This window comes from Telopea speciosissima, chromosome 7 (assembly GCF_018873765.1).
Source record: "Telopea speciosissima isolate NSW1024214 ecotype Mountain lineage chromosome 7, Tspe_v1, whole genome shotgun sequence".
Lineage (NCBI taxonomy): Eukaryota > Viridiplantae > Streptophyta > Magnoliopsida > Proteales > Proteaceae > Telopea > Telopea speciosissima.
In genome coordinates, this window is record NC_057922.1 from 15,326,271 (window position 1) to 15,353,900 (window position 27,630).

The 27,630-nt window shown below is 37.3% G+C and overlaps 3 protein-coding genes and 1 long non-coding RNA gene across 6 annotated transcripts in view; 3 read left to right on the forward strand and 1 right to left on the reverse strand.

Moving 5' to 3' along the window:
• Window positions 1-22,408, reverse strand: LOC122668097. Its single transcript, XR_006333903.1, has 3 exons — window positions 22,286-22,408; window positions 16,531-16,534; window positions 1-23 (listed from the first exon to the last, which is right to left on the reverse strand). It is a non-coding gene; the product is annotated as an uncharacterized LOC122668097 (long non-coding RNA).
• LOC122668093 lies at window positions 10-18,518 on the forward strand. Of its 3 annotated transcripts, XM_043864655.1 has the most exons (11): window positions 10-26; window positions 5,723-6,122; window positions 7,787-7,907; window positions 8,344-8,429; window positions 11,237-11,654; window positions 11,746-11,846; window positions 14,668-14,734; window positions 16,040-16,267; window positions 17,111-17,581; window positions 17,817-17,889; window positions 18,230-18,518. In XM_043864655.1, exons 2-11 carry the CDS (start codon window positions 5,734-5,736, stop codon window positions 18,472-18,474), a joined length of 2,199 nt encoding a protein of 732 aa, XP_043720590.1. In that variant the 5' UTR covers window positions 10-26; window positions 5,723-5,733; the 3' UTR covers window positions 18,475-18,518. The 3 variants fall into 3 exon arrangements, with proteins under 3 accessions (XP_043720590.1, XP_043720589.1, XP_043720591.1); XM_043864654.1 differs by lacking the exon at window positions 10-26 and having other exon boundaries at window positions 5,677-6,122; XM_043864656.1 differs by lacking the exon at window positions 10-26 and having other exon boundaries at window positions 5,894-6,122; window positions 7,813-7,907.
• LOC122668096 (dehydrodolichyl diphosphate synthase CPT3-like) lies at window positions 3,514-4,417 on the forward strand. Its single transcript, XM_043864661.1, has one exon. It carries the CDS (start codon window positions 3,529-3,531, stop codon window positions 4,411-4,413), a length of 885 nt encoding a protein of 294 aa, XP_043720596.1. The 5' UTR covers window positions 3,514-3,528; the 3' UTR covers window positions 4,414-4,417.
• LOC122668094 (long chain acyl-CoA synthetase 9, chloroplastic-like) overlaps window positions 22,291-27,630 on the forward strand; it is a 19,256-nt gene continuing 13,916 nt past the window's right edge. Inside the window, exons 1-3 of the mRNA XM_043864657.1 lie at window positions 22,291-22,432; window positions 25,061-25,608; window positions 25,855-25,935. Coding sequence (XP_043720592.1) covers window positions 25,162-25,608; window positions 25,855-25,935 — 528 coding nt within the window. The 5' untranslated portion in view covers window positions 22,291-22,432; window positions 25,061-25,161. The remainder of the gene's footprint in view (window positions 22,433-25,060; window positions 25,609-25,854; window positions 25,936-27,630) is intronic.

The following is a 27,630-nucleotide window of genomic DNA, read 5'->3' on the forward strand; positions in this document are numbered from 1 at the left end:
TCTCTCTCTCTCTCTCTCTCTCTCTCATTTGGATCCCTCTGCAATTCATAAGCTGCCTCTGTTTGGCTCTCTTTCTCTCTCATATTATCGAGTCAATATATGTTCGTATTTCGTAAGTCAATAATATCTATTTATCTACTAGTCAAAGCCCCTATCTCTCTCTCTCCCATCGATATGTTGATTGTCTGCTGATGACACTCTGGATCACCTCCTCCAGTGAAAGCTTAGTTTTCACTACGTGGCTTGTGAGGTTATGCAGCAGAAAGAAAAGAAATCAGTTCTTTTTCATGTCTATGTAATGTTCTTTGTAGCTAGTAAGATCTAAGGCCTTTTTACGGATTCTCAATTCAAGAAAAAGTAAACCTCTTGGCACCTCATGTGCAGTCTCTGTTAAGCCAAAGTAAATGAAGTTCTAATTAGTTAGATATTAAGTTGTTTGGTTTGATGCTTTTCATTAGTAGGATTACTGTGGATTGGTTATTCAATTGATATCAGTGTTTTTATTCCTACTTTTTCGATACTATTAGTAAATCAGATAAAATGAGTTGATTATTTGGTTCTGATGATTAATTCTGCTTCTTTTTTTTTTTATTATTTTATTTAAAATTACATGAATGAAATTAATATGATTGGATTGAATTTATTTGTGGTTTCTTAAGCAAGGCTAAATCTTTTTAGGGGGAGGGTTCCCTGAAAGGCAGCGTGTGTGAATGCATCAACAGGGTGAGATTTCCGCCTTTCATGGGGGTGGGGCTGTCATTTCATGGCCCTCTGTGTCTGGGCACAGGGGCCACTCTGCCTTTCAGGGTTCTTTTTCCCATCCTTTTAATGTCATATTCATTTATGGTGATTGCTTTCATTTATATTTTTGGTTTCTGATACTGAAGGTACTGTAATTACTAATTAGCTTGAATCGAGTGTATGCTGTACTTATAGGTTCTTCACTAGTTATGGTTAGAAACAATGAGAGTAGAGAATTTCATGAATCATTTTTTTCTTAGTCATACAAATTCCTAAATTTATGTCCTTGAAATGTACAACAGGCTTAGTTTCCAAGGAAACCAATTCTGTGGCACGAGTCCCTTTGCTAAAGAATATACTGCATTGAGCCACAGAATTGGTTTTGCACTCGGTAACCTTTTGATCTCTAAGTCAAAGGTCAAGACAAATTTATCAAACATTGAATCCGTCGTATTTTAATAGACTTTAATCTAGGACATGATGTATCTTTTCCTTCTATATGGTCAGGTGAGGGTTACCTTTATTCCATGACGTAATGTATCTTCTCCTTCTATATGATCAGATGAAGGGTTTCCCTTCAAAGCTATAGTTATTTATATGGACAACAGCAGAGGATGGTATCCTGACTATTAACCATTTATTTCTAGGGGCCTTTGCCTGCCAATTATTTGACTAACCTAAGAATATGCATATCCTTATATATTATTTTACTGCCTTTATATACATGAAACTTTGGATATTCTAGGTAATGCCTTCAGATTTGTCCCTTCAAAGCTGTAGTTATTTATATGGACAACAGCAGAGGATGGTAATGCCTTCTATGGATGTTCTAAGGTACATGTCGGCATCATCATTATCTAAACATGTATTGATCAAGGCATTGCCATTTGCCACATGTTAAAAGCAAAATAATTCTTCAAAAGTTCGGAAAGTCAATTCTTCCTGAAGAACAAGGATGTAGGACTGTTGGAAAAACAAGGAGATATGCCCAACCATAAGGTTGAGGTAGACCACTGAATTTGGTGTGTGACCTGTGTGCAAGGGATTCTTGCTCGACCCAACAGTCAGAATGGTTTGGCCCACTTGACTTCTGGAAATGCTCTCCTAGACTGTTAGTCTAGATTTCCTTCTCTTGTATGAAAAAATAGAGTAATATGTAAGGTATGGTAGTAGTAAACTGGAAAAGTTCAGTACATGGTCGACCACATTTTTGCATTGGGCAACCAATTTTGACATATGGCCAATCCGGAAGCATCTTATTTATCCAGTGCTTCAGATCTGCCAAATCATCCATCCACACACTCAGATCAGGCCGCTTATTGAGTTAGACTAACGCAAAACCATTTGCCTGAATGTATTAAGTAGCTCTTGATCCACTATGCTTTAGGTTATACTGATTCATACTGTTTCAAATATATTGAGTTTATAAATTTAATGCAAATTTATTATATTTTATTTGTAGGCTCCATCCTAGAGACCTTGACTAAATATTAGCCAATTGGATGTCCTAACATCTTAAGCGTTTGAATCTCTTTAGGTGGCCAAGAATACACTGATGATATTCTCTATAAAAAATGTTACTGTGTATTATCAAATACTGCTATCATGCCAAAGAATATGGTGTTAGGATTAATAGGAGGGATGAAGCCAGAATTTTCACTCCCTAGCTTTGCTTGTAGCTTGTGGAGTCCACCCCATCCCTCAGGCGAGAAATTCCCTGCTTTGCCCCTGACAGCAGGGCTTTGCATAACCATGTCTGATGTGCTTTATGGGTTCCCAAGGAGCCAACAGAATTGTCATATTTGGGCCTCTGTTTGCAAATAATCAAAGTATAATGTTGTAGAGATTTAAGTGAAGCTCTAACTTGTCTTTTGTGTAGCTTTTTTTGTCTCATTCTTGTTGTGTAGCTCTTTAGGACCATTAGTATAGTGGGCGTTTTTCTTATTAATTAGACTTTTGAGAATTGAAATGAAGGGAAATTCATGAATTATGTTGAAATGGTATTATACAGTAATCATGATACAGTGTATTAAACCAGCACCTCCTCTGTTGCAATTGGAACCTGCTCACATGAACAATGACAAAAGGAAGAAGAGGCAGTCGGCCATCTCGATGGGTTCAGCATCAATTCCTAAGCCCATATTTTGGAGGTCTCTGGTTCGAAGGTTTAAGAGTTCCACAACATTCCTGCTGATTTTTCCAGTTTAGACACAGAGATCCTCTACGCCGGTTAGGGAAGCAGCTTTCCTTGATGTTCCATTTTTCACTTTCTTGTCTTTTCTCAGGGTACCTCCTCTCTTGTCTCTGCTACACTAATAGAATAGTGGTAGTGGCAAAACCCTTGCCATTTCTTCCCCCGAAAATCTCAAGATGCCAGGCTTCAATCCGATTTAATATTTGGACAAGCAGATCCATTTTATCGTGACGGTTCATTTGTATTTTAGGCAAAATACAATAGTCAATACTTGGGTCCCCACAGCTGTATGTGGATTTCACCAAACCGTTTTCACGGCTTGGCTGCCACCTTAGCAAACATATATCCTCTGTCAGTGTTTCAAGCTTTTAGAGGGTTTTCTCTCTCTCTCTATTTGCTACATTTGCTTCTTTTGAAAATTGCTTATTAACTAATGTTCATTTTGTTAGCTTAGCAGTAAGTTATAATTGTATTGCAACCAGATGTTAGTTAATATGACTCAAACAATTGCAGACTAACTGTTTGATTTGATTACCAAAAACTTCAGTTAACAAATCTGTTGCTAATTTCGTATTCATGGGCAGGATCTTGAAATGGAGAACGGTAATGGAAGCACCTTGCAACTACTGTTTCAAAGGCTTGTAGCATTGATCTGTGATATCTTGCAAAGGGTGTTTTTCATGGTGCTCTCAGTAGGTCCCATCCCCAACCATATTGCCTTCATTATGGATGGGAACCGAAGGTATGCTAAGAGCAGAAAACTAGGTCCAGGTGCTGGTCACAAGGCTGGGTTTTCATCCCTCATCCGCATTCTTGAATGTTGTTATAAGTCAGGGGTGAAGTATGTAACTGTCTATGCTTTCAGTATAGACAACTTCAAAAGAGACCCTAGTGAAGTTCAGTCCATTATGGATTTGATGCTGGAAAAAATTGATGAGTTGCTTAGGGAAGAAAGCATTGTGAATGGTCATGGGATTAGAATTAATTTCTTTGGGGATTTGAAGCTCTTAAGTGAGTCTGTGAGGATGGCAGCTGAGAAGACAATGGCAGTGACTGCCAAGAACACCAACGTAGTGCTCTCAGTTTGTGTTGCTTATACTTCTACTAATGAAATTGTCCATGCTGTTCAAGAATCATGCAAAGAAAAATTGGCACGAGCTCAAGTATATTCAAATTTGAATGGTGAAATAAGAGATTCTTTCAGAGGATACACAGAACCTTCAGAGGAAGAGTATTCCATTACTTCGGAAGATTTGGCGAGGCACATGTATTCAGCGGAGTTTCCAGATCCTGACCTCTTGATACGCACGTCTGGGGAAGCTCGCTTGAGCAATTTCCTCCTTTGGCATACTACTTTCTGCTACCTGCATGTTCTAGATGTTCTTTGGCCAGAGATCTCACCTTGGTGGCTTGGATGGGTGATCTTGCATTACCAAAGAGTAAAGCCTTACATAGATAAAAAGAAAGCAGCATTATAACTTCTATTTTGACATGCATGATTGCATGTGCACATGTTGTACCATTGAACTCTAATAGTTATTGCTCTTGAATTGAAAGCAGCTTTGTATTAATTTTTTCTTTCTTGAAGCTGCTGTCTCAGTCATTTCTGTTGCCATACCAGTGCTTGATTTGGCTCTTTTTGGTGAAATACCTGAGCTTTCAAGCTTGGAAGAGTGCAAGACTAGATGGAAATGGTACGAATATTCTTGAATTAAAATTTAAAAAAAAAAAAGGGAAGCCCGAAATTTCACTTACATGTACTAACTACTAAGTGAACATCTACAAAACATGATGAATACATCGGCTGCAATTTTAACTAATCAATTCCCATTATGTTGTGCAGCTAAGGTTGGCTAATGCCTATTCAACTTTGGCTTATTGCCTACCTTTTGCCAATGTTTTGATCGTTTGTTGTTGCTTTTACATTGTTGAATGAGGTTGGATTCAAACTGGGTAGTTGGCATATGAGGAGAGGGTCGGGTCCTAGCTGTAAGCCTGTAACTAAAATTTGGGACTAAAGAAGATGTTGGATCTTGGTGCATCCGTAAGGTTGCTCCATTGCCACTTAGTGGTCATGGGTTCGAGTATGGAAACAGCCTCTCTTCAGCATATTATGACCCTTTCTAGACCCGTGGGAACTCCGTTTCTATTAAAGGAGGAGGGGGTTAAAATATAATGTATTTTTCATTCTTCAATTCTAATGCATAATTATTTTAGGAAAAAGGATGACCAGTCCGTCGGGTTGCCCACCCTGTGTCTATCCTTCTCCCCTCCCCTATGGAAAAGGACCTCCCTATCCCTCCCATTGGGCAAGGCCGGCTATTTACCTCGAATGGGCGACGGTGTGCCCAACTCTCTGTTGTGCCATAGAATTTCGTCCCTCATCGACTGTGCCTTGGTCATGAAATGTCCATATAAGTGGTGGTTAACCTTCACATACTATGACACATTTTAAAGTTATGCGACGAATCTTAGCTAAAATAATAAATCCTAAAAATTCTGAGACCCACCTAAACTCTTAACATGTCAGATTGTGGTAGTTATAACAAAAAGGGATACCCATCGAACGGTGTCCGTGTGGGAATCACCATTCACCATATCCAAAACAGCCTTAAAATCAACGAAAGGTTCTTATTCCGCACTACGCTCATTCTCAACTATTAGTATGGAATCTAAATAAAGTGACTAAATTACCCCTCGACAAGGAGAAGGCAGTTGAACCACCCATTCTCGAGAGGTAACGGTCACACTGATCACTGAACTCAACACAGACTCTTTCTCTCTCACTCTCTCTCTCCATGATCACCTGCAAGGCTTCAAGCATCAGCTTTAGTTCATGCTTTCTTCAACCCACTTGCAAGAGAAACCCCAGAACACTATGGCTACTTCTTTCAGTTAATCCTTCTCTGCGTCGCAATGAGTGCAAAGTTAACTACTCAGTAGACAGAGAAAAGAAGAACCATACAAGTAATGCGAGGTGGGGTGATAAACGAAGGGGAGGTGGTGATGGTAAACAAGAAGAAGAATTAGAAGAACCCGGAAAGGTGCATTGTGAAGTAGATGTGATCTCTTGGAGGGAACGGGGAATCAAGGGGACGATTTTGGTTTATGCCGACATCGATTCGGTGTGGAATGCTCTCACTGATTATGAGAGGCTCGCTGATTTCATTCCAAATCTTATTTGCAGGTAAAATTTTCATCTAAATTAAGTGGTTCTTGTAGTCTCTAAATTTTTAAGTATCCTCAAATGGCCTCTCTCTCTTTTGTCCCCTCGTGAAGACTCTTAGTTCATGTATATCTATTGAAGGCAAAGGAATTTTGGACTTGTAGTGTTTTTGGACCTAAATATTGCTTCAAACAGAGTTGTATGGTGAAGTAGGATTAATGTAGCTGACCCTATTTAGTTGGGAAAAGGCTTAGTTGAGTTTAAGTGGTTTTGTAGCTTTGAATACTTTCTTATGCACAATCTCACAGTATTGATCACTGAATTAAGGTAATTAGAGGCATTTCGAAAATTTTTAGACCTATGAAGATTTTCTTTTGCACAATCTCACAATATTATCAGACTGCTAACTGCAGTTTTGATCACTGAATTGAGGAAATTAGAAGCATTTCAAAATGAAGTTTCTATTTGGATGATATGAATCATACCAACGCTTGAAATTTTGTGTTATTGAGTCATATTGGATATTATTGAGATCTCAATATCCAAAAAAACAGTTCTAGATATGCCAGATGAATCTGTGGGACTAAGTGCAAAACTTGGGTGGTGTCTATTTATTCTAATTTCGGTCAGATTTCTCCAAATACTATGAACCTTGTTTTGTCGTCAATAATCGAAGTTTACTTATTATCAAAAAAAAATGACTGTCTTGTTGCTCCAGCATTGAAAGCATCTTTCAAATTATTGGCTGCAAGGGAGTTAGAATTTCAAATAGAAGCCAATTGTTTAGTTATTCATTTAGTTTTGAACATAATTTATAATATTCCTTCAAGATTGTGTTGAAAAATAATTGATGCATCTGTTCTTCTTCTAGAGGTTTGTTCTATGAGATATATATGTTCAAAGCCTGTGTTAATCCATGAAAGAAAATAGTGCTAATACTAGGTGATTTATCAAGTTTTCTTTTTGCTATGTGATTTGCCCATTTCATTGTCTACCCTAGTTGTCTGCCATGTGATGTATTGGAGCTTTCCCTTGTAATGTTTAAGTTTCTAATTCAAGAATGACAAATTTTGCCACGTTGTCACATGTTCTAATGCCTCTACCGAATATGCTTTTTTTTGGGCTGAAAATTGAGCTGCCAAGTGTAAGATTCCATGGTCATCTATCCTTAGCAAGGGCGGGCCTTGGTGCAGCGGTAAGGTTGCTCCATTGTGACCAAGTGGCCATGGTTTTGAGTCTGGAAACAGCCTCTCTGCGAAAATAGGGTTAAGGCTGCGTACATTATGACCCTCCCCAGACCACGCAGTGGCGGGGGCCTCGTGCACTGGGTACGCCCTTTTTTATAATAACAGTGATTGTAATTTTTCCTGTGAACTTTTTCTTTTTTTCTAAATCTATGCCTTCCATAAAAATGACATTTTTTAGGAAAACTATTAGCGTCAATTTTTTTCCTCCTTTGATCGTTAATTTTTATTAAAGTTTATTATGAATATAACTAATAATAGAAAAACTGTAGTTTCTAAATGTCCGATGGGAGAAAAATCATATTTCGTTTCATCTCTTTAACCCCATTTTGTTGGATCAATGTTAATAAAATCACTACCTTCTTTGCCATGATACTGATATGTATTTTATTTCTTCTTCATGTATATTTTTTTTATTTTGCATGATCACTTGGCTGTTAGTGGGAAAATACCTTGTCCTCATCCAGGGCGGATATGGTTAGAGCAGAGAGGCTTCCAACGAGCATTATATTGGCATATTGAAGCCCGTGTTGTTTTGAATCTGCAGGAGTTCCCCAATTCAGTAAGTTTCTTCATACTGCTGCTAAGCTCCTTGTTAGAGACTACCAAGCATTTCACCTGGTTGGGAGCTCAGATGGGGCTAGGCAGATTTTTGCAAAAGCTCTCAAAGAGTGGTGCCTTATAATTGTATTGCCTAAGGGCTAATCATTTATATAAACCATGGGGATCATATATTTATCACCTCGAAAGGATTTTGACATGGTTAACAAAACATGGAGGAACCTCTCTCTCTCTCTCTCTAACCATCTCTCTACATGTTCTCTTCACCTTTCTCCTTGAGCGATTGTTTTTTAACTCAATTTTTTATTATTATCTGTCAAGAACATTCTATTTCGTGTCAAATTTATTACTTTATGGCGAATAGGAGTAATGGAGACTATTTATTTACACTTTTCTGACTTTTAAATTGTAAGAAATTTAATTCATTGCTGCTCTAGGAAAATGGCCATGAACTCCACTTTTCCATGGTTGATGGGGACTTCAAGAAGTTTGAAGGAAAATGGTCCTTGAAATCTGGAAAAAGGTACTGTCTACGTTTTCTGTTTGATTGAACAGATTATTTAGATGATAAATCCTATATTTTTGTGTTCTCTTATTCCTCTCAAACAATTTGGTCTGGGAAATAGTATTTTTCAGTTGACAACTCACTAGAATTAATTGAACAACCATATGCTAAGCCACCTTGAGTAAATTACCTTTTACAAATTGAAGAAGGACAAATGCTAGGACTTTTTCAAAACTCTTTCATTCTACAATATAATTATTAGGAGAATCCTTATTTTATATATATCACTGAAAGATATAACAAACATAATTGGCTTAAATAAACTAAAAGGTGATAATAAAGCATAAGAAAATTTAATTTCCTTACTCATGAGAACAGTACAGTTTAGGGGGCTAATGTCCTAATTCTCTTGACAATTTATCACAAGAGTTGAAAAGTGCTGCAAAGATTGGAGTACAATAAGAATTAAAATATACTCATCCTCCCCTCGTTCTGATCAGCAATTAAAATCCTATTGGCATTTTTTTTATAGATCAAAACATTACCTCTTACATAAATTTGTATCTATTCATTTCAAATGTTTGGACAGTGTATAATCTTATATGCATGAATGTTAAGCCCTCCCAATGTACATAAATGCATATTAAAGTATTTTTAGTTCTTACTATTTTCTTGCAACATTGCTAAATTTTGAAATATGTCCTTGCACCCAGATTTGATTTATAAATCATGGGAAAGTGACCCACTTTGAACGAGACCTACAAGTTACAATTTTTCTTTCCCTTTTTTGGTTTGGAGGGGCAAACTAGAACTCAAATTTGTTTTATTGCATAAGACATCTTCCATGAACTCTTTCTCAAACCAATTTCCCAAGTTGGAGAAGTACAGGATTTTTTTGTTGACAACCGACCACCTTATTGATATTATTTCAAACATGGTTCTTTAATTATTATGATAGAATTATAGATATCTGTAATGAAAAAAATATGTTTATATAGTCGTCGTATCCATGTACAATTATGGTTGCCATATGATTTTTTTCTTGCTGTTCCAATTCCTTTCGGGCGGCATCTTTTCTTAAAGCGTATGGCTTTGCATTTTTTCTCCTCACTTTGTTCAATCAACATTAATGTGAAAATTTTCCCTTTTTGATGGATATCTTTTTATGATTAAAGACTTTTTTTGTTCATCAATAAAAAAACTTATTAGAACGGACTTGGGAGTTGCCTCGATCAATGACAAGCTCTGAGAGAGTTGTTTAAGGTGGTATGGTCATATTCAATGAAGGCCTAGGGACGTCCCAGTAAGGAGTGAGATGATACCGATTGAAGGCGCTAGAAGAGCTAGGGGCAAGCCTAAAATGACCATAGGAGAAGTGGTGAGTAAGGACATGCATAGTCTCGGTCTTGTACCAAGTACGACCTCGGACAGAACCTATTGGAGGGCAAGGATCCATGTCGCAGACTCCATTTAGCTGAGTTTCTCCCGACATGCTTGGCTGTGCCTCTTTCCTCATACTATCTTTCATCTTTCATTTTTCATTTTTCATTTGTTTTTTTTTTCGTTTTTCATTTCTCATCTCTTTCCCCACCCCTCTTTTTCCATCTTTTCTTTCCCTTTTTGGGTTAGAACTCTGTTTTCCCTACTTTGTTTTGTTTGGATCCATGTAGCCGACCCCATTAAGTTGGGATAAGGCTGAGTTTGTTGTTGTTGTTGTTGTTGTTGAATAAAATAACTTATTAATAAAAGGAATTATCCTAATGTTTTTTTTTTTCATCAATAAAAGAACTTATTAATAGAAAGAAGCATCCTAAAGAAAGGAAAGCCTTACCATGGAGAACCTTTTCGTTGTAATTAAAGACCTTTAATTCATAAAATGGTGGAACGTTAACTACAAAATTGACTTTTATCTAGGACTTTTAGGTTATTTCTTTTTTCAACAAAATTTTAGCATTTTTTCAGTATTATTTCAGTTGTAATAAGGAAATTTTGTAACTAATATTATAAACACCTAGTGAAGTAGGATCTGTTGGTTCATAGTGCGTCCCTTACAAGCACAAATTTCAGAATTTATTTTATAGTATTTGTTTCCTGTTATAAATAGAATAAATAATATTAATGACAGGAAGTATCATAGAAAATTAGAAGAGCATAAAAACCATGGATGATAATATTGGTACACTCCTTGCCCTGCTTTAATAGCCTAGGTATCTGTTAGAATATGTATTGTTGGCGTTTAACTGCTTGTTATTTTATTGCAATGAAATTCCTATATTGTATTATTTTCTTGTCACTTAGACATCGCATTAAAGAACTTCTATTGGACTAGTTTCTTGCTAAAATAATTGAACTAATTTCTTGCTAAAACAGAGATTAAATCATTTAGTCCTCAGAGCACCCTGAATAGCACATGGCACTTGAACTTGCAAATCTTCCTGGATTCCTTCTCCCCTTTATTGTTGGATCTATCAGTTTCTTGTGAGCCAGCTTCTCCTGCCAAATAGAATATATCCATTAGTTATTTTTCCCAATTGAAGCTTCTTTGTGATTAGAGTAATAACAAATATGGGTATGGACTCCTATTTTGGAGTGTTGGCTTGACAACCACTTAAAATAGTTCTTGAGGATTATAAGACCATATCGAATAGCACTTGTCTCCTCTTCCTTAGAAATTGTTTAAATTTGATTATCTGAATCTTTATTCAAGTGTACAAACATATCATTCTTGAAGAATGGCAATTGCCAGTTCTAAATGTGAAAGAGAACTTAGTTGAAACATATAAAGAGAGTAATTGATAAGTTCACTTAATTGATTTGTTTTTCAGGTCTTCGACAACAATTTTATCTTATGAAGTGAATGTGATACCACGATTCAACTTCCCGGCAATTTTCTTGGAAAGAATTATCAGATCGGATCTTCCTGTGAACCTTCAAGCCTTAGCACGTAGGGCCGAGAGAAATTCTGAAGGGAATCAAAAGGCACTAATCACTGGCAGTACCTCTGGTGCAACTTCTAAAGCTGCCCTTCCTTCAGCTGGCACAGTCTACTCTGGTGCATTGATTGAAAAGGATAAATTGTTCCCCAGCGAGTTGAAGGAGAATTATTCAAATTCTAATTTTGGTCCGGTGCCTCATTTTCCTAGTGAATTAAACAATAACTGGGGTGTATTTGGAAAATTTTGCAGACTTGATAGGCCTCGCATGGTAGATGAAGTTCATCTTCGTAGATTTGATGGCCTATTGGTAAATGATTGATTCTGCACTATATCACCAGGAGTTCTTGTCAAAGGAAATTTTATATGCAACCTTTCTCATTAAATGTTTTGGGTTGAAGGAAAATGGAGGAGTTCACCGTTGCGTTGTTGCCAGCATCACTGTGAAGGCACCTGTTCGTGAAGTATGGAATGTTTTGACTTCTTATGAATCTCTACCTGAGTAAGTACACCATATTTTCGCTCTCGTTGCTTATTTAGTATGACTATTTAGTGTTAAGGAGAGTGTGATCTGCCAAGTGTCTGAACCCTATATATAATAAAAATACATGTTGTTAGTTCTTAATACCTTTCCTGGGGGAAGGAATAAGGGGTGTGCTCTTTGCAAGTCGATCCTGATAAAAGACTGAAAAGCCAATTGTAGGATTTGTAGCAAACATATTACCCATTTTCTTGTGATCCTCCCAAAACCCTATAACAGTTGGCTGGCATGGGTAGCTATTTATCCTCTTGCTTCTTCTGAATTGCTGATTGAGGGCATGGGAGAGGGTTTGGGAGGAACACAAGAATTCATAAGTGGATATATGTGTGTGCGTTGGTTTGGTAAAACTAGAATATTAGAAGTTTCGGAATCTCAGACATGGAGAGAAAGGGGATTTTGAAATGAAGAAAATAAAATATTTCCTCTGTCCCACTCAAATTGTCAAGTTTGACAGAACTCATTTCTTAAGGGGAGTTTGTTATATCATTAATTACCTAAATAGTTTTAACCAGTCTTCCAAAATTACTCTTCTTAGATTTACTATCTTTACATTAAGTTCTCCTTTCACTATCCTCTCTCTCTTCTAATGCATCAAACATGCTAAGGATATTATAAGCAAATAAGAAAATTTAATATATTTAATATTGTAATGGACAACCAAATTGGACTTATAAGAAGTCCAATACAAACAATGTTTGTGGGTGTAGAAGATTTATTAGGATGAAGCAATGGTTGGGGTGGCAAAAGTTGTCACTTTCTCCTGATTCACATAGGTGAATGTGAGTAATTTGATCAATGTATTTTAGCCAAGTCCATGGTCCCCAAATGTTTAATATTTGATCAAAGCACTTGATTGATCGGTATCTAGCAATTTTATTCATTTGACTTCTGCTATCAAGAAAGGAAAGACAAAGCATCCTGACATTTGAACGTCGAAGTTACTAGCTTGAATTTGAACAGAAAAGGAAAAACCCACCATAGCTAAATCAAGCTTGCAGCTGACACATAGGGAGTGCAATCTCTGGTCAATTCCCACTGCTGCTGATCCAACGGCTCTTTCATGAGACTTGAAATAATGTGGCTAAGCTCCCCATTTTGTTTATCCAACTTCCTGTTCTGATTCTGGGAATCACCAGAAAAGTTGTCTTCCACTTGAATTTTCCACCAAGAAACCTGCTTCTGTTTAGAACATTGACCAGTTTGGTATTGTCTCCAAGCCACAGCCATTCATCAGCAGCATAGTTCAATACATAACAAATGTAGAGTAACAACAGATAGCAATAATAATTATAAAATACAAAGGAGATGAATTCATGCATACAAGTACCTTAGATAGTCTCAATAATAGTACACCAACGTTTGGGAATGGAGAAAACCCACGGAGTGGGAAACACTCCAGAGTAGCGGTTGCTCAACCCGGAAAATTTTCACTATTTGAAAAGAGGGAGAATACAGAACAGGACTCTCATCACAGGGCTACAGAACTTTCAACACACAGTTTCAGACCACTCACAACTTAGGGGACTGGACAATATAGACTTGTCCTGTTTATAAACCTCAAGAAAAATTCTTTTCAGTGGACACCTCAGCATTCCTTAGCAGTCAAACAATTAAAACAAAAGGGTAGACTCGAACTCGTGACCACTTGGTCACAATGAAGCAACCTTACCATTGCACCAAAGTCTGCCCTCAGTCAAACAATTAAAACAGATTCTCCATAATCTCCCCCCACCTATAATTCCAGACTCTTTTGGGAGGTTCATCTTACAAACGGATGCCTCTGGCAAGGCATGGGGGGCAGTATTGTTGATAAAGAAAAATTCCAAAAGAAATCTCTTTGGTGAAAAAAGTGGAATCTAATAACTATAGAAGCATAAAGCTGATAAGTCACACTATGAAACTGTGGGAGGTGGTTATTGAAACCCGTTTGAGAAGAGAGCCTCATTTCTCAATTAACCAATTTGGCTTTATACCAGGTAGATCACGACAGAAGCTATCTAGTTATTGAGAAGGCTCATTTTGTGGGGTTTTACAATTTTTGGCACCTGATGGAACTTAGTTTCCTTTAATGTTACCATCACTTTCTGTTTTTCACCAACCAAGCTTTTCAGGATTCAAAATGGATTCATAACAACAGATTATTGGCAAGAGGAAAATGGCAGAGTGGCAAACCATAGATTTTTTTAGTCTCTATTCTGAGAGTCGTCGCATGGCATGAAGAACCTGGATTTAAAGACCTTAAAAGTCCTCTCCCCTCCAAATGGAACACATACATCCTGAAAGAAGAGAATGCCTTGTGAAATTTTCTTCCCGTAACTCCTGTTGGTACAAGCTGTCAACCGCTTTCCCAAGCTTTTGATCTGATAAATCTGAGTATTCGAGGTCAAGATGAAGATTCCCATTTATCCATTCCATCAGGTCAATGTCCCGAGGACCAAGAATGATACAATTCAACTGTTTCCCTTGTAACTTTTATGATTTCTGTTAATACTGATGAACTACTAGATGCTAAAAAAACTTTAATGCTGGCAATGGCAAAAGCATCCAAATCTCATATACCTGTCCTTGAGGACTCTATTTCCCTTGGTCTCCTTTCCATTTATTTCACAATATGAGGAAAACTTGCAGTATGAATAATATTGTCTTGAGGGTTTGTTATCTTTCATGCAACCACTCTATAATAACAGTACAGAAAATATTCCTAGTCCATTTGTCATTTCTTCCTTTTTCAGTCGTCTATTTCAATTCTCGATTTCCAGTTTTCATGATGTTGTTTTTGTAGGATTGTTCCAAATTTAGCTATCAGTAAGATTTTATCCAGGGAAAACAACAAGGTGCGCATTCTTCAGGTACGAAATTAGAGTTTACATTTAGTTGTAATTTCTTATGCAGATGTCTATTTACTTTTGGGAACACTTCACCAGTCCTTTTTCTATGAGTGACATGTGTTTAAGGTGCATCACACCCAGTTATCTCATATTGGAGGTCTGTGGAACTCCTGATATATTTTTCCCTTGCAATCATCATACAAAAACAGATATGCATCGGAATATTTTAAAGCAACTCTTATTTATAAGTATGAGATCCAAATCCCATTTTTCTTTTGTTATAAAGAAAGGGGTTTTTTTTTTTCCAATCCAGGATTTGATTCATGTGGTAACAAAAATTCTGTTGCTGTTATCTGAACAATACTTGAGAAAAGCTTGAACTTTAAACAAAGGCTAATCTAAGGACAAGTTTTATTTTATCAGAAATCAAATATACTGTTTGGACATCTCATGGAGTGACTTTTTACCATCAATTTCTATGAGAAAAACTACTTTGACAAGACATCCAAGAAAACATTCCAAACCATTGAAACATGAGACTGCAGGAAAAATAAATTTAACCTCAGAAATAGGTTTGAAACCAGAGATATTATATACTCATCTTTTGTATGTGTGGTGAATGTAATTTTGTATATATTAGCACTATAAGTTACTATTACAAGTTGGTTTCCTTTACTCATTTCACCTGGTTTCTTTAGTATCTACTAATTTGCGTTCTTTCTTGTGTTCTCATCCTCCGAATTTCGGGTTTCTTGTAGTTTAAAAATATTTTAGAAAGTTTAATTTTAGTTTAGATAAATGCTGCTGTTGCATGGGGTGAAACAGTTTGTTCTCAAGATCAAGTTTCAGAGGTGGGTGAGAACAGATGAAAGCATCAAACAGTAGCAGAACGAAGATGACATTGTCCTTGTGCAGTGATCTCTCCATCATGATTGAAACAATTCTGCTTTCACAATCTTTTAGGACATGGAAATAGTATGTGTTCATGTAGTTTAAACATTTGAAGTGCTGGAATAACATGACAACCATTCGTTGTAAACCGAACTCTGTAGATTTTGAATTTATATTTTGCATAGGCCATTTGTGTATCAATTGGCAATGTGATACAAGCTGGATTTTCATCTCTGCTGTTTCGTATTTGCCACTTATGAAAACAACGCAGCAGTGGACTAAAATTAACAAAAACAATGGCCATTCTCTAAATTAATGGAATGCTATCAATGATTAGATTTGGAAAATTTTTAAATGATACGTACGGTATGGTTACTCTAATAATTTTTGTACTTGAATTGAGAAAAATATTTTACTCTATACTTTCTTTTGCAGGAAGGTTGCAAGGGCCTATTGTATATGGTACTTCATGCACGTGTTATCCTGGATTTGCGTGAGCATCTTGAGCAGGAGATTAGTTTTGAGCAGGTCGAAGGGGACTTTGATTCATTTCAGGGGAAATGGCTTCTGGAGCAACTAGGGAATCAACATACATTATTAAAGTACATTGTGGAATCAAAAATGCACAGAGACTCTTTGCTTTCAGAAGCAATTATGGAGGAGGTATGAATATCTCACTCTAGTTTGGAGTCTTGCTACAGAAGTGATTTTCTATATATTTGTTGATATATCTTTAGGAACCCAATTTAATACAGGTTACTTCATGCTTTTGAAATTTCTCTTGGCAAAAACACTACAAAATAGATATTATTCCTAAGGGTTTTATTCTTCACCTCTCTTTTAAGTCAAAACGAAGAAGTTTATCAGCTTACTATTGGATTTAACCACTTTTCACAGTACAAAATATTGATGGTTAATTATGGAACCTGGCTTGTATTATTTGCATATGGTGTTTTTGGAGACAGAAGCAGCTTAAGAAAATCCATAATAATTTTCCTGGAACTGAAATAGGATCTTCTCTACCTGCCAGTACATCTTTTTGACTTGCAAACCCCACTTCATCCAATTATCCAAGTCCACTTCTCCTTAAACACAAGCATGATCTCGAATTTCATCCCACCTGAATAAATACATCCAGCAATCCCCCTGTTTAGTTGTGTACATCTACCTGCTCTTCACAAAGGTACACGTTCTTGCACTCGGAGATTCATAACTGCTTATCCTAAAAAAAATTTGGTTTCTATATCTCACCTTCCATCTCCTTTACATAACTTTGCTTTCTCGTTATCTGCTAACTCCATTTCTCAAAATCACGACAGATCAATGGTTGGATCTGGTTGTCATTCCGTGCTTCCATCAAGATCAACTGCTTTCACTTGCCAACTTTACTTGAAGGCACTCATTTGATAAAAAGATTGGCAGAGTCAGTTTATCTTCGCCTATGTGTCATGATTCCACCATTTGTGCTATGCTAAACTGTAAAAGTGTAACTTCTCAACTTTCCAGGTTATATATGAAGATCTTCCATCAAATTTATGTGCCATTAGAGATTTCATTGAAAACCAGGAAGGAGAAAATTCTGTGGAAACAAGTGACACTGGCAAATGTTCTTGGGGACAAATGACTCCACCTAGCAATGATAATTATGATACTGAAGCCAATTGTAGAAAGTCAATGGAACGAGTGTCTAAAATCAATGACTCAAGTTCATTGAGACAAAGACCAAGGGTTCCAGGCTTGCAGAGGGATATTGAAATTCTTAAAGCTGAGCTCTTGACATTTATTTCAAAGTACGGGCAGGAAGGATTTATGCCCATGAGAAAGCAACTCCGTTTGCATGGTAGGGTGGATATTGAGAAGGCCATTACACGCATGGGTGGATTCAGAAAGATTGCCTCATTGATGAACCTTGCCCTTGCTTACAAACACCGTAAACCAAAGGGTTACTGGGACAACCTTGAGAATTTGGAGGAAGAGGTACATTTTAAAACTTTGTTTTGCTGATCATGGCAGCCTTCAATGTGATTCTAGCTTCCCCAACCCCACCCCCAACACCCTCCACTCACAGGGAAAAAAAAACTGTCTAGAGGTCTCCAAAATGCAAAATTTTACCAGATATTTGAGGGACAATATTAGTCCTGTTTAATTATCACAGTCGAGTCTGTTGATAATCGTGATTGACTTTTCACACTCATCTATTTTTGTTGTGCAGATTAATCGGTTCCAGAGGAGTTGGGGGATGGATCCTGCCTATATGCCCAGTAGAAAAACTTTTGAACGTGCAGGTAAGGGAAAACAAAATCAAACTTCTGTGAATGATCTTACTCCTTGTTATATTGCACAATGAACAATATCTAAGGATTTGATCAGGTTTCGAAAGTTATTTGGATTTCACTTGGAAAAAAAAATTACATAAATTTGGGAGACAAAAAGAAAAAAAGTACTTGGCCATTTAAGTTTGAAAGCTATAAGCTGTAGTGAAACATTCCTCTATGACTTTTGCTTTTTATAGGCAGTTGGAGAACTACAGGGTCCAGATTTAGGGTGTTGGGTCAGGACCAGTTCCCAAGAATATTGGATTTTGATATGGTATGGTCTTTTCTTATTCTGCTTTTTTTTCTCAAGGGCGCTATGACATTGCACGTGCCTTGGAGAAATGGGGAGGTCTTCATGAAGTTTCGCGGCTCTTATCACTCAAGGCTAGGCACCCAAACAGACAGGCAAACCTAGCAAAGGAAAAGCAAGTTGATTTTATAGCTTACACTGATACAGTAGCTGAAGAGAAAGTGCCATATAAACCTTATGTTTCTCAGGATACACATAAGTGGCTATCAAAACTAAAACATTTGGACATAAACTGGATGGAATGAGAAGACCATTACATTGATTGCTGTATATATCGATTCATGAATGTGTTTTTAAATATGTGCCATGAAGTAATAATTGGGAGGCTCATGGCATAATGTTTTGACTATAGCAGTACTTGCGAAGGGAGTGTCTATTATAGATATAGTTTGTCAAGTGTACATTTGTTTCTTATGAAGCAGTTGGGATCCAAATTCTCTACTGTCGAGCTGCCCGACAGGACCGTGCTGTCCAAACACGGTGAGACACACAATGATCGCCTTACCCCCACTCGGGCAAGGTGCTCGGATCCCAAATTGAGTTGAGAAAGTCCTACAAAATGTTACCATAAGATATTTTTGGGTCCGGATTCATCACCATACTTCTTTCCCCTTTGGTACTAAGTCCTACATCCACAGATTGGCCCCAAGAAACCCTTTTTCCATTTTTAAATAAAAAGGTAAGCTTGTTGGATTAAGCCCAAAAGGCCAAAACCTTCTAATTCCTTCTTCTAACTAGTGCTTTGATGTTCTAGAAATTGTCAGGAGCTTTAATTCTTCAACCATCCATGACTTAACTCCCCCACTAGTCATTAATCTGTCCTAGGAAAGGGACACAAAGGTAAATTGGTGTTGAGCCATATATAATTCATTTAAAATGTTATTGGATTATATAATGATTAGAAGTAAGTGAGGGAAGGGAAATTTGAGAGAGATTACCACAGTTCTTTTCCTAGCCACTCAATTCCAAGAGTCTAGAAATCCTTGTCAACACAAGAGAAGGTTGCATATTGGTACATATAAAACTTGCAATTTGCAAAAGAAAAATTTTGAAGTGTGTAAGTGAGATTATCTAGCATCACATTAAAGAATTTGAATTGCCTTAAACCTTTTTTAAGTATGGGAAAAAGAATGCTACCTGATCGTGTGGTCAGCGCGGCTCCTGCGCCTAGACACAATACCACCCTGCCCCCATTGGAAGGCTGAAATCTCACCCAGGTCGATGCTTCCATTGATCAGCACATGTGTGTAGATTCTAGAGGCCAAAGCAGTGTTCTCTTGCCCATAAAGTAAATAGCAAACATGAATGAATAAATGAAATTAGTAGTGTAAAAGTGGTACATTTAATTTGTTGGAAGTAAGGATTGTACGAAGGATATTGGAACACGTGGAAAATCATTCTTTTATTTAGGGTTTGTTAATTATCATTCCATATTCCCTTCATGCAAAAACTTAGACCAAAGAACTTGATTATTTTACAAAAGGTCAAATTTTGGATCAACAAACCTCTACATAACCAATTTTCTTTCGATTCCAAATGCATTTCATATTATGGTTTTCTCATACATTAATAATTCATGGAGTTGATGAGTAAAATGACCATCTGAAATTAGTTGGGGATGATTAAAAAAATTAACCATGAGTTGATTGGAATAGGTAAGAAAAGAGAAAGAATTAAACCAAAAAAAGATAGGAGAAGCCATCAATCTCCAAAAAAACATGCATCAGAAAGATGTAGGAATTGTTATCCCCTCCAATTCGCTGTCCCTCAATTCCTCCAATTCCTCACATGGGAGCAGCAATAACCACCCTACCCCCTGCCCAAAAATACTATCTAAAGTGGGATCCATTCCCCGTATTAGAGGAATTGGAGGTGCCCACAAATTGGAAGGGATAATTATTCAAGATGTAGAGGATCCCTTTGTGGTTTGAGTTCCATAATCCATTCCAACCGTTCATGCTAGATATCCAAGAGAAATATTCTATCTTTATCCTTTTCGAGGTCACCCTCAAGGTGGCTAGCTCCTCTACCATTTCTTGTGGCTGAGATATTCATAGAGGTTCATCTACCTAATAAAACGACATTACCTACCTTCTTTATTCACCTACTACAGTTTTGTGGCCGGGTAGCATGGTTTGAGAAATCGGTATTGGATTGACCAATTTATATTGGTATCGGTTCTGTCGATACCAAGGCTGATATCGATTCCATATCAGTGGATTGATACAAATTAAGGGTAGAAAAAAAAATAAATAAAAAGTTAAATTGTAGAAGTAAAACAGGGGTAGATCATCTCATTTATTGTAGTGGTCTAAAAATGATTTAGATTGGCCATCTGCCAAGGTGCTTCCAATATCCAAAGATAATTTTTAGATCACTACAATAAATGACACGATATATGATTGAATTGAGCACGAAATTCAATAAATGGTCAATCTAAACCATATTTAGATATATAATATTTAGGTTTGCCACATACTAATCCACTTGGCACAACTAGATAGGTCATCCATAGATATTTCATAGACGGCTTTATGTGTCTTTTCATTTTAAAAATAAAAGAAAGGGGTGATATTCTCTGTGCCACAGCATAGCTTGTGCCCAAACACATAGGCCTGCCATTTAGGGGGTAGGATGGTCATTTTGTCCACCCCATGTGTTTGGGCGCAGCCTACGCCACCTGCATAAAAAACATTCTCCCTAAAATAAAAATAAAAATTATGCACAAAGACCAAGTGATTGTTTTGCTAAGGTCACATAACATGTCATTACATACGTTATATTTCCAATGAGGACATGCCATGCAGATCTTTTGGTATCAAAAGTCAAAACCCATAAAATATGAAATAAAAAAAATATAAACTTTTATATCGATTACTAATTGATCAATTGATATAACCTACACAGGACCACATTTTCAACCAATGATATATCTTTAAAGTCCAAACAAATCAAATATCATATAGTGGACAAGAAGTGCGAGAAATGTGGATTATCTATATATATTTATGGAGAAAGTTCCCTGTTCGGGAGTGTGGCCTATGCCAATACTCCCATGAGTTTATCTCTTTCCTCTCCATATGAAAAGACACATTTGCTCCCTTGTTTTGAGGAGGAGAGAGATAGACACATGGGAGTGCTAGCGTAAGCCACACTCCCGGACAGAGAATTACTTCCCATATATTTATAGGAAAAGAACGTTATGGTCGTGTGCGCGTCTAGACACAGAGCCAAGCGTACCCCATGGAAAGGCCAAAATCACTGAGGGTACAATGACCATTGTACGATCTTGTGTCTAGGTGTAGGAGCTGCACACAACCAGGTAGCGTTCGTAAAGGAATCTCCCGCCCAACCAAAGGGAGCATAGGAGGGCGAGGTGATACAAACACATTTAGTAAGGGTTGGGTTATTAGAGAAAATAGTATGTCAAGGAGGAGAGAGAATGTGAGAAGGTGTTGCACGCCTAGACACCCGGCATGTTGATAATTTTTCCCAAGTATATTTTCTGCCGTGTGTATGTGTTGGTGGATTCGGCTCTTCTCCAATGAGTCTGCCCCGCCCAGGGAGAGCCCAATGAGGCATTCGACGGCTGGATGGATCTAGCTCCACTCCAGGGAACTCAGCGCCCAGGGAGTGCCCATGGGACATCCAAGGGTTGGGCTGTGCCACATACATCTCGGCGCATATCTAGGGATGTGTGCGGCACAGCCCAACGGCTGGATGCTCCCTGAGGGTGCTGAGCTCACTGGAGAGGAGCTCAATCCGGACTGGACTGGGCTTGGGAATGTGTCAGCCAGCCCAACCGTTTAAATGACTCATTGGGCGGATTCCTCATTGGAGAGGAGCCCGATGCTCTCTGGTCCATCACTGAAATAATGAGTTTTCATCCTCCCACCGTTCTTCTTAGCACAACTTAAAAATAAATATTAATTTGCTACCTATAGTACTGGACAACTGTTTGGTTAGTTCTGAAACTTCAACCTCCTTCGGTCCTTCCGCGCCTCGTCTCGTTGTCTCCGCCTCCTCTCTCTCTCTCTCTCACACACACACACGCACTAACACATTTCTTTATTAGGTCTCCCATCAATCTTGCTTTCTCAGTTTCTCAATAAGCCAAAATTAAAATTCTTAATACTCATTCGTATCTTTCTCTTTCACTGTTCAGATCTCTGAACTTCGTCATTTTTGGCTGAAAACTCAAAGGTGATGAATGATACGACATCTTTGTTTCTTTCCCTTCTTGTTGTTTTCGAAATCAATCTTTATTAGCTTCGATGTATTTTCTGTGAAATTCATGTTTGCATTTGCATTTGTTTTTCTGGGTCTTGTTTACTTGTATGCTCCGCAGGTGTTTCTTTTCTGCTGTTGATGAACTCCGTTCATCAGAGTACTGCAGAATTCAGTTTCTGGTTTACTCATTTGCTTACTATGAAATGAATTGAGGTGATGGTGGATTCATACTCTGCACTATTGATACTTTATTGGTCGGTGAATTTTTCTACTGTAGATGGAGTTAATGGTTGCCACTGTTTCTGCTATTTGATGCCATTGGCTGGTTTGTAGGTAGACCTTGAACAGCTTCTGTGTCATTTTAGTAACAAGAACTATTCTTATGGCAAGCTCATGTACAATATTCAATTGTTTTTATTTTTTTCCCCTTTCTTTTGTTAGCTGTGAAAGTGGCTCTGGATTCGTTTTTTACTATTAGAATTAATAGCTTGGGTTTCTATGCTATTTGTTGTGATGAAGATTTTGTCTGTTTCTTGAAATGGTGTATTGGGAATCCAAACAGATTGCTCCTGAGAAGACAGAAACCTTTGCCAAACGGGCCAGGGGATAAAATCTGGTTTCAGAACTTTCCAAAATATAGTTTTACTAGGCATGCTAAGTGTCTTCTATTTCTTTAACAATAAATAATTATTGTGGCAAGCATTAATCATTTGAACTCAAAACATGGACTCAAAGATTCAGGTTTACATTTACTGATTCGCCAACCAGATATCCATATTTCAAATTCAAGGGAGGTCTACTATGGACAATCTATTCAAGATTTAAATGTTGACTGCTGGGATTAGATTGGAACATTTATCAAAGCACCTAGAAAAATATAGTGTATTAATGCCTAAGATTTTGATTTTATTAGTTATGATAAAATTCCTTGACTTTCTTATGTTTATTTTTATACATGTTGAGTTTTGGGTCCCTTTGACCAATACGTTCTAAAATACTCTGATGTTAATCTAAGTTATTCGGAAAACTTACTTGAGTTGGGTCAAATTGGGATTGGGTTGAGTACTTGAGCCTGATCAAGTTACACTCTACAGTGTTCTGATGATACAATAATTTTCCTCATCCAGAAGTAGGACAAGCAGAAACTTTGGGGGTAATGCTGAGATGTTTTGAAGCCATGGCAGGATTGAGTAAACCCTGACAAAATGTTTTTCATTGGAGTCAAGAATGTGACAGCGAAGGTGGTGATTGAAGGAGCCCATAAACTATGCTGTATTTTTGGGAAAATCCCTTTAATTACTTGGGAATTCAAATCAGGGCTTATCCTAAATTTTCTGTGGTTTCGGATCCAACTTGGAAAGCATGGACAAAGGACTTGTAGGCTGGAAATTAGATTTGTATCAATTGGAGGCAGGATTACAATTATACAAAGTACTTTTGCAAGTGTACCACTATATTTGATTTCTTTGTTGCTGGCTCATATGTCTGTAACAAATAAAATGGAGAAGTTGATGCAGGATTTTTATATGGGGTTAAATTGAAGGGAAGAAGTAAACACCATTTAGCAAGGTGAAGATGGTGTTACAGGCCTAAAAGAAGGGGTTAGCTTAGGTTTCAGATTGATGCCTAAAATGAATCCAGTGCTGCTAGGGAAGTGACTGGAGATTCTGCTGGAAACCTTAGCCCCTTGAGGGAGGTAATGGCAGCAAAATGTGGTACCTCCTTTTTAGGGTTTGGATTCTTGGAAACCTAGAGTGTCTTATGGATGTAGTGTGTGGAATAATACAATGAACCAGTATGAATGATTTCTAGCAACAATATCTTTTATGGTCAGAAATTGATAAGGTGAAAATTATTGAAGGATTGGTGTCCAAGATTATATATTTATATGGAACGGCACAGATAAACATTGTATGGTGGCGGATTGTTTTGAACTCAGAGATGGGAAAGTAGTTTGGATGCCTTACTTTAGAAGAATTTGATGGATAGGGAGTTGGAGGGAGTTTCTAATTTTTTGTGTCTTTTATATAGCTATGGTATTGAGTTGGGTGAAGATGACTTGAAAATTTGAGGGGTGGTCCTGGAGGATGCTTTATAGTGGCATTTATTATGATTTCCTAACAAAGTTGATGAAGAGGAGGAGGAGGAGGAGAGAAGGTTGTAAATTAGAGAGAATTAGAAGGAATTTTGAGGACAATCCTAGAGTTTTCCTAAGAACTCTTCTGACTTTGCCAAGTATTTAACCAAGTGGACATTAGCTTGAAAGGAGTCTATTGGGGTGGATGGGTATTTTACTTCCAGCTGGCACTCTATGCTGTATGAATGACATTATTGGAGCAGTATAATTTTTGTTGATAGTTCTATTTTTCATGTTTAGGTCGTACAGTTTTTGGATGGAGCTTTTTGGATAAGTGAACATTTGTTAGTATCAACCTTTTTGCATGATGAAATGAAAGTACCTTGTTATTGCTGATTAAACAATAAAAAGGAAGATAACATCCTTGGATTACTTTATATTTCAGTCGATTAAGTTTCCATGTTTTTCTGATTTTTGTTGCTAAACCTTATTTCTCTTGTCTACAAACCTGCTCTCATTTGCAGATGTCATTTGGAGGCTTGCATGTAGATGACTGTGTCATTGCATCATAAAGAGTTAGTAGATCGTGCTATATCTATAGAGATCTGCTCCCAGCACTTGAATAATGAATCCCTATATTGTTGGAGTCCTTGTTCCTCTTGTATTTTCAGTTATCATACGCAACAAAAAGAGTGGAAAGAAAAGGGGACTTCCTGTTGATGTTGGTGGGGAACCTGGATATGCAATCCGAAACTATCGTTTTACTGCCCCTGTTGAAACAGCTTGGGAAGGTATTTCAACACTTGCAGATTTGTTTGAGCAGTCATCCAAACAGAATGCTCGTAAGCGCCTCCTTGGAACTCGGAAGTTGATTTCAAGGGAGATTGAAGTAGGTGCAGATGGAAGATCATTTGAAAAGCTTCATTTAGGAAATTATGAGTGGCTGAGTTATGGTGAAGCTCTTGAAGCTGTGTGCAGCTTTGCTTCTGGTCTGATGCAGTTAGGGCATGGGAAGGGTGAGCGTGTTGCAATATTTGCTGATACACGGGCAGAGTGGTTTATTGCATTGCAGGTGCTTGTCACATATGTTGTTATTGCATTCTCGTTAAAGTTATCTTTGCATAAAGTGATTAATGCTTTTATTTGTGTCTTATGTTAGCTTTTAAATTTTAAGAAATTTCTTTTGATTATAATTTTCTTCAATTGCATCTTGGGCTTTATGGTCTATTTATTCTCATGAGACTTGGTCAATAGATCAACTCTGTGATTGCACATTTTCATGTTAACATGGTGAGTTTTTTATTTTTTCTTTGAGCAGGGTTGCTTCAGATGCAATCTAACAGTTGTCACCATCTATTCATCTCTTGGGGAGGAGGCTCTTTGCCACTCATTGAATGAGGTTTGATTTCTTCTCTCCTCTCTATTCGTTGTCTCTTCTTTTGATTCTTCAGTTTAGATTCTATATTTTGCCTAGATATTGCTGCTCTTGCTTTCTAGCTTTGGTTATTGACTGCTGCTACTCAATGTTCGAAGACTTGCTGGCCTACCTATTTTAATTTGATTATTATTATTATTATTTTCATTTGATGAAATTGGATTTTTCTTGATGAATTATCGCAAAGAATGACAATTTTGAGACCTGGATTTATTATATTCAGTCAATTTGGAGGAAGGAATTGAATTATCCCGCGAGTTAGTTATTTCATGAATTTCGGTGCCGGAAAGCAGCAATACGACATATGTTGGATACATTCTCCCTACTTGTTCAAATCTTACGGAATTTTAGGGTTTGAATCTTCCAGGACTGCCTTTTAGTTTCGTAACATCCAATTGCCATTGGATCTTGTTTGAGAGGCTTTCTTGCATTGTTGATTCAGATTTTTTGGAATGCGTGAATGTACAGATAGGGTTTATTACTGAGCCAAGATAGGTTTTCATTCCTTACCAAATTTGTGCAGGGTATATCTTGTCCGAATTGAAAACTAGTCTACCTTATTTCCAAACCACCCCCCCCCCCCCCAAAGTTTCTGCTCGTTCAGATTTCATTTGATATTGTTTGACAGGGGCTTAGCATTTATGTGCTGCAGCTCAGCTTTTCTGGAAATTCTGACATTGTTTGGTTTTTCTGCTGTTGTCCTACACCAGTTCTTCATCTAATCAACCATGGATGATTTCCATTCTGTTAACTAGATTTGTCTGTTAGATAAGATCTAAGCCTGTAACGTATTTTTTCATATCTTGGAAAAAAATGATAATAATGAGCTGGAGAGTAGATAGTTCTTCACATAACCTCACAACTAAACCTTCATCTCGTTGTGTCATTTCCCTGATCTGGCTGGCTGTCATCCTGAACCCACTCAACATTGCCGGACCCAATGCTACCCAACTGATGTAGGATATAAAGCTATAAACCCTGGTCCTAATTGTTCAGGTTGAGAAAAACCTCTCGCAAATCCTCTCATAATGGGAATCTTATCCGGATTTTTTCCGGTCCAGTTACATCAATCAGATTCCATCAGTTTGTTTTTTATGCAAGGTTCGAAATTTTCTGATTTCACTCTCTGCCGAAACTACCTATAATTTTCTGTGAAATTTCAGACTTGGTAAATTTCGCATTTAAATGACTACCTTCTTCCGAAACTACCGATAATTTTCTGTGAAATTTTGCATTTAAATTTTGATAGTCATTTTGTTTTGGTTTCCTGCGAAACCTAAATATTTTGGTAATTTTGTTGAAATTTCAAACCTTAATTTTACACTATTTTATTCAACCACGAGTTCATTTATTTTTCTTTGTTCGGCCATTATCTGTTTCAGTTGTCTATGTAGAACCTTGAACCTGCATTAACTCACTCTTTGCAAAATTGCTGTCACTGGTCTTTGATGAAAGTTATTAAACCATCTGTTAAATCTTCTTTCTTTTTGGCTAGTGCATCTGCTTCTTAGTTACTTATATGCATTAGTTTTTTCTTAGTTTCTGTGGGGAATAATTTACTTTGACTAACTCTGGGACCTTGGATAACTTCATCTTCCAGTTGGGCCTCTCCCTCTAACAACTTAAGTTTTTGGGTTGGTTAATTCAACAGTTTCATCA

Excerpts from the sequence above, each read along its gene's own strand:
- LOC122668093 (XM_043864655.1), top strand. The coding sequence starts at position 5,734 with ATGATCACCTGCAAGGCTTCAAGCATCAGCTTTAGTTCATGCTTTCTT. Across the intron at positions 14,735-16,039 it reads ACAAGGTGCGCATTCTTCAG|GAAGGTTGCAAGGGCCTATT; the intron begins GTACGAAATTAG and ends TTTCTTTTGCAG. Across the intron at positions 17,582-17,816 it reads TTGAGAATTTGGAGGAAGAG|ATTAATCGGTTCCAGAGGAG; the intron begins GTACATTTTAAA and ends TTTGTTGTGCAG.
- LOC122668096 (XM_043864661.1), top strand. The coding sequence starts at position 3,529 with ATGGAGAACGGTAATGGAAGCACCTTGCAACTACTGTTTCAAAGGCTT.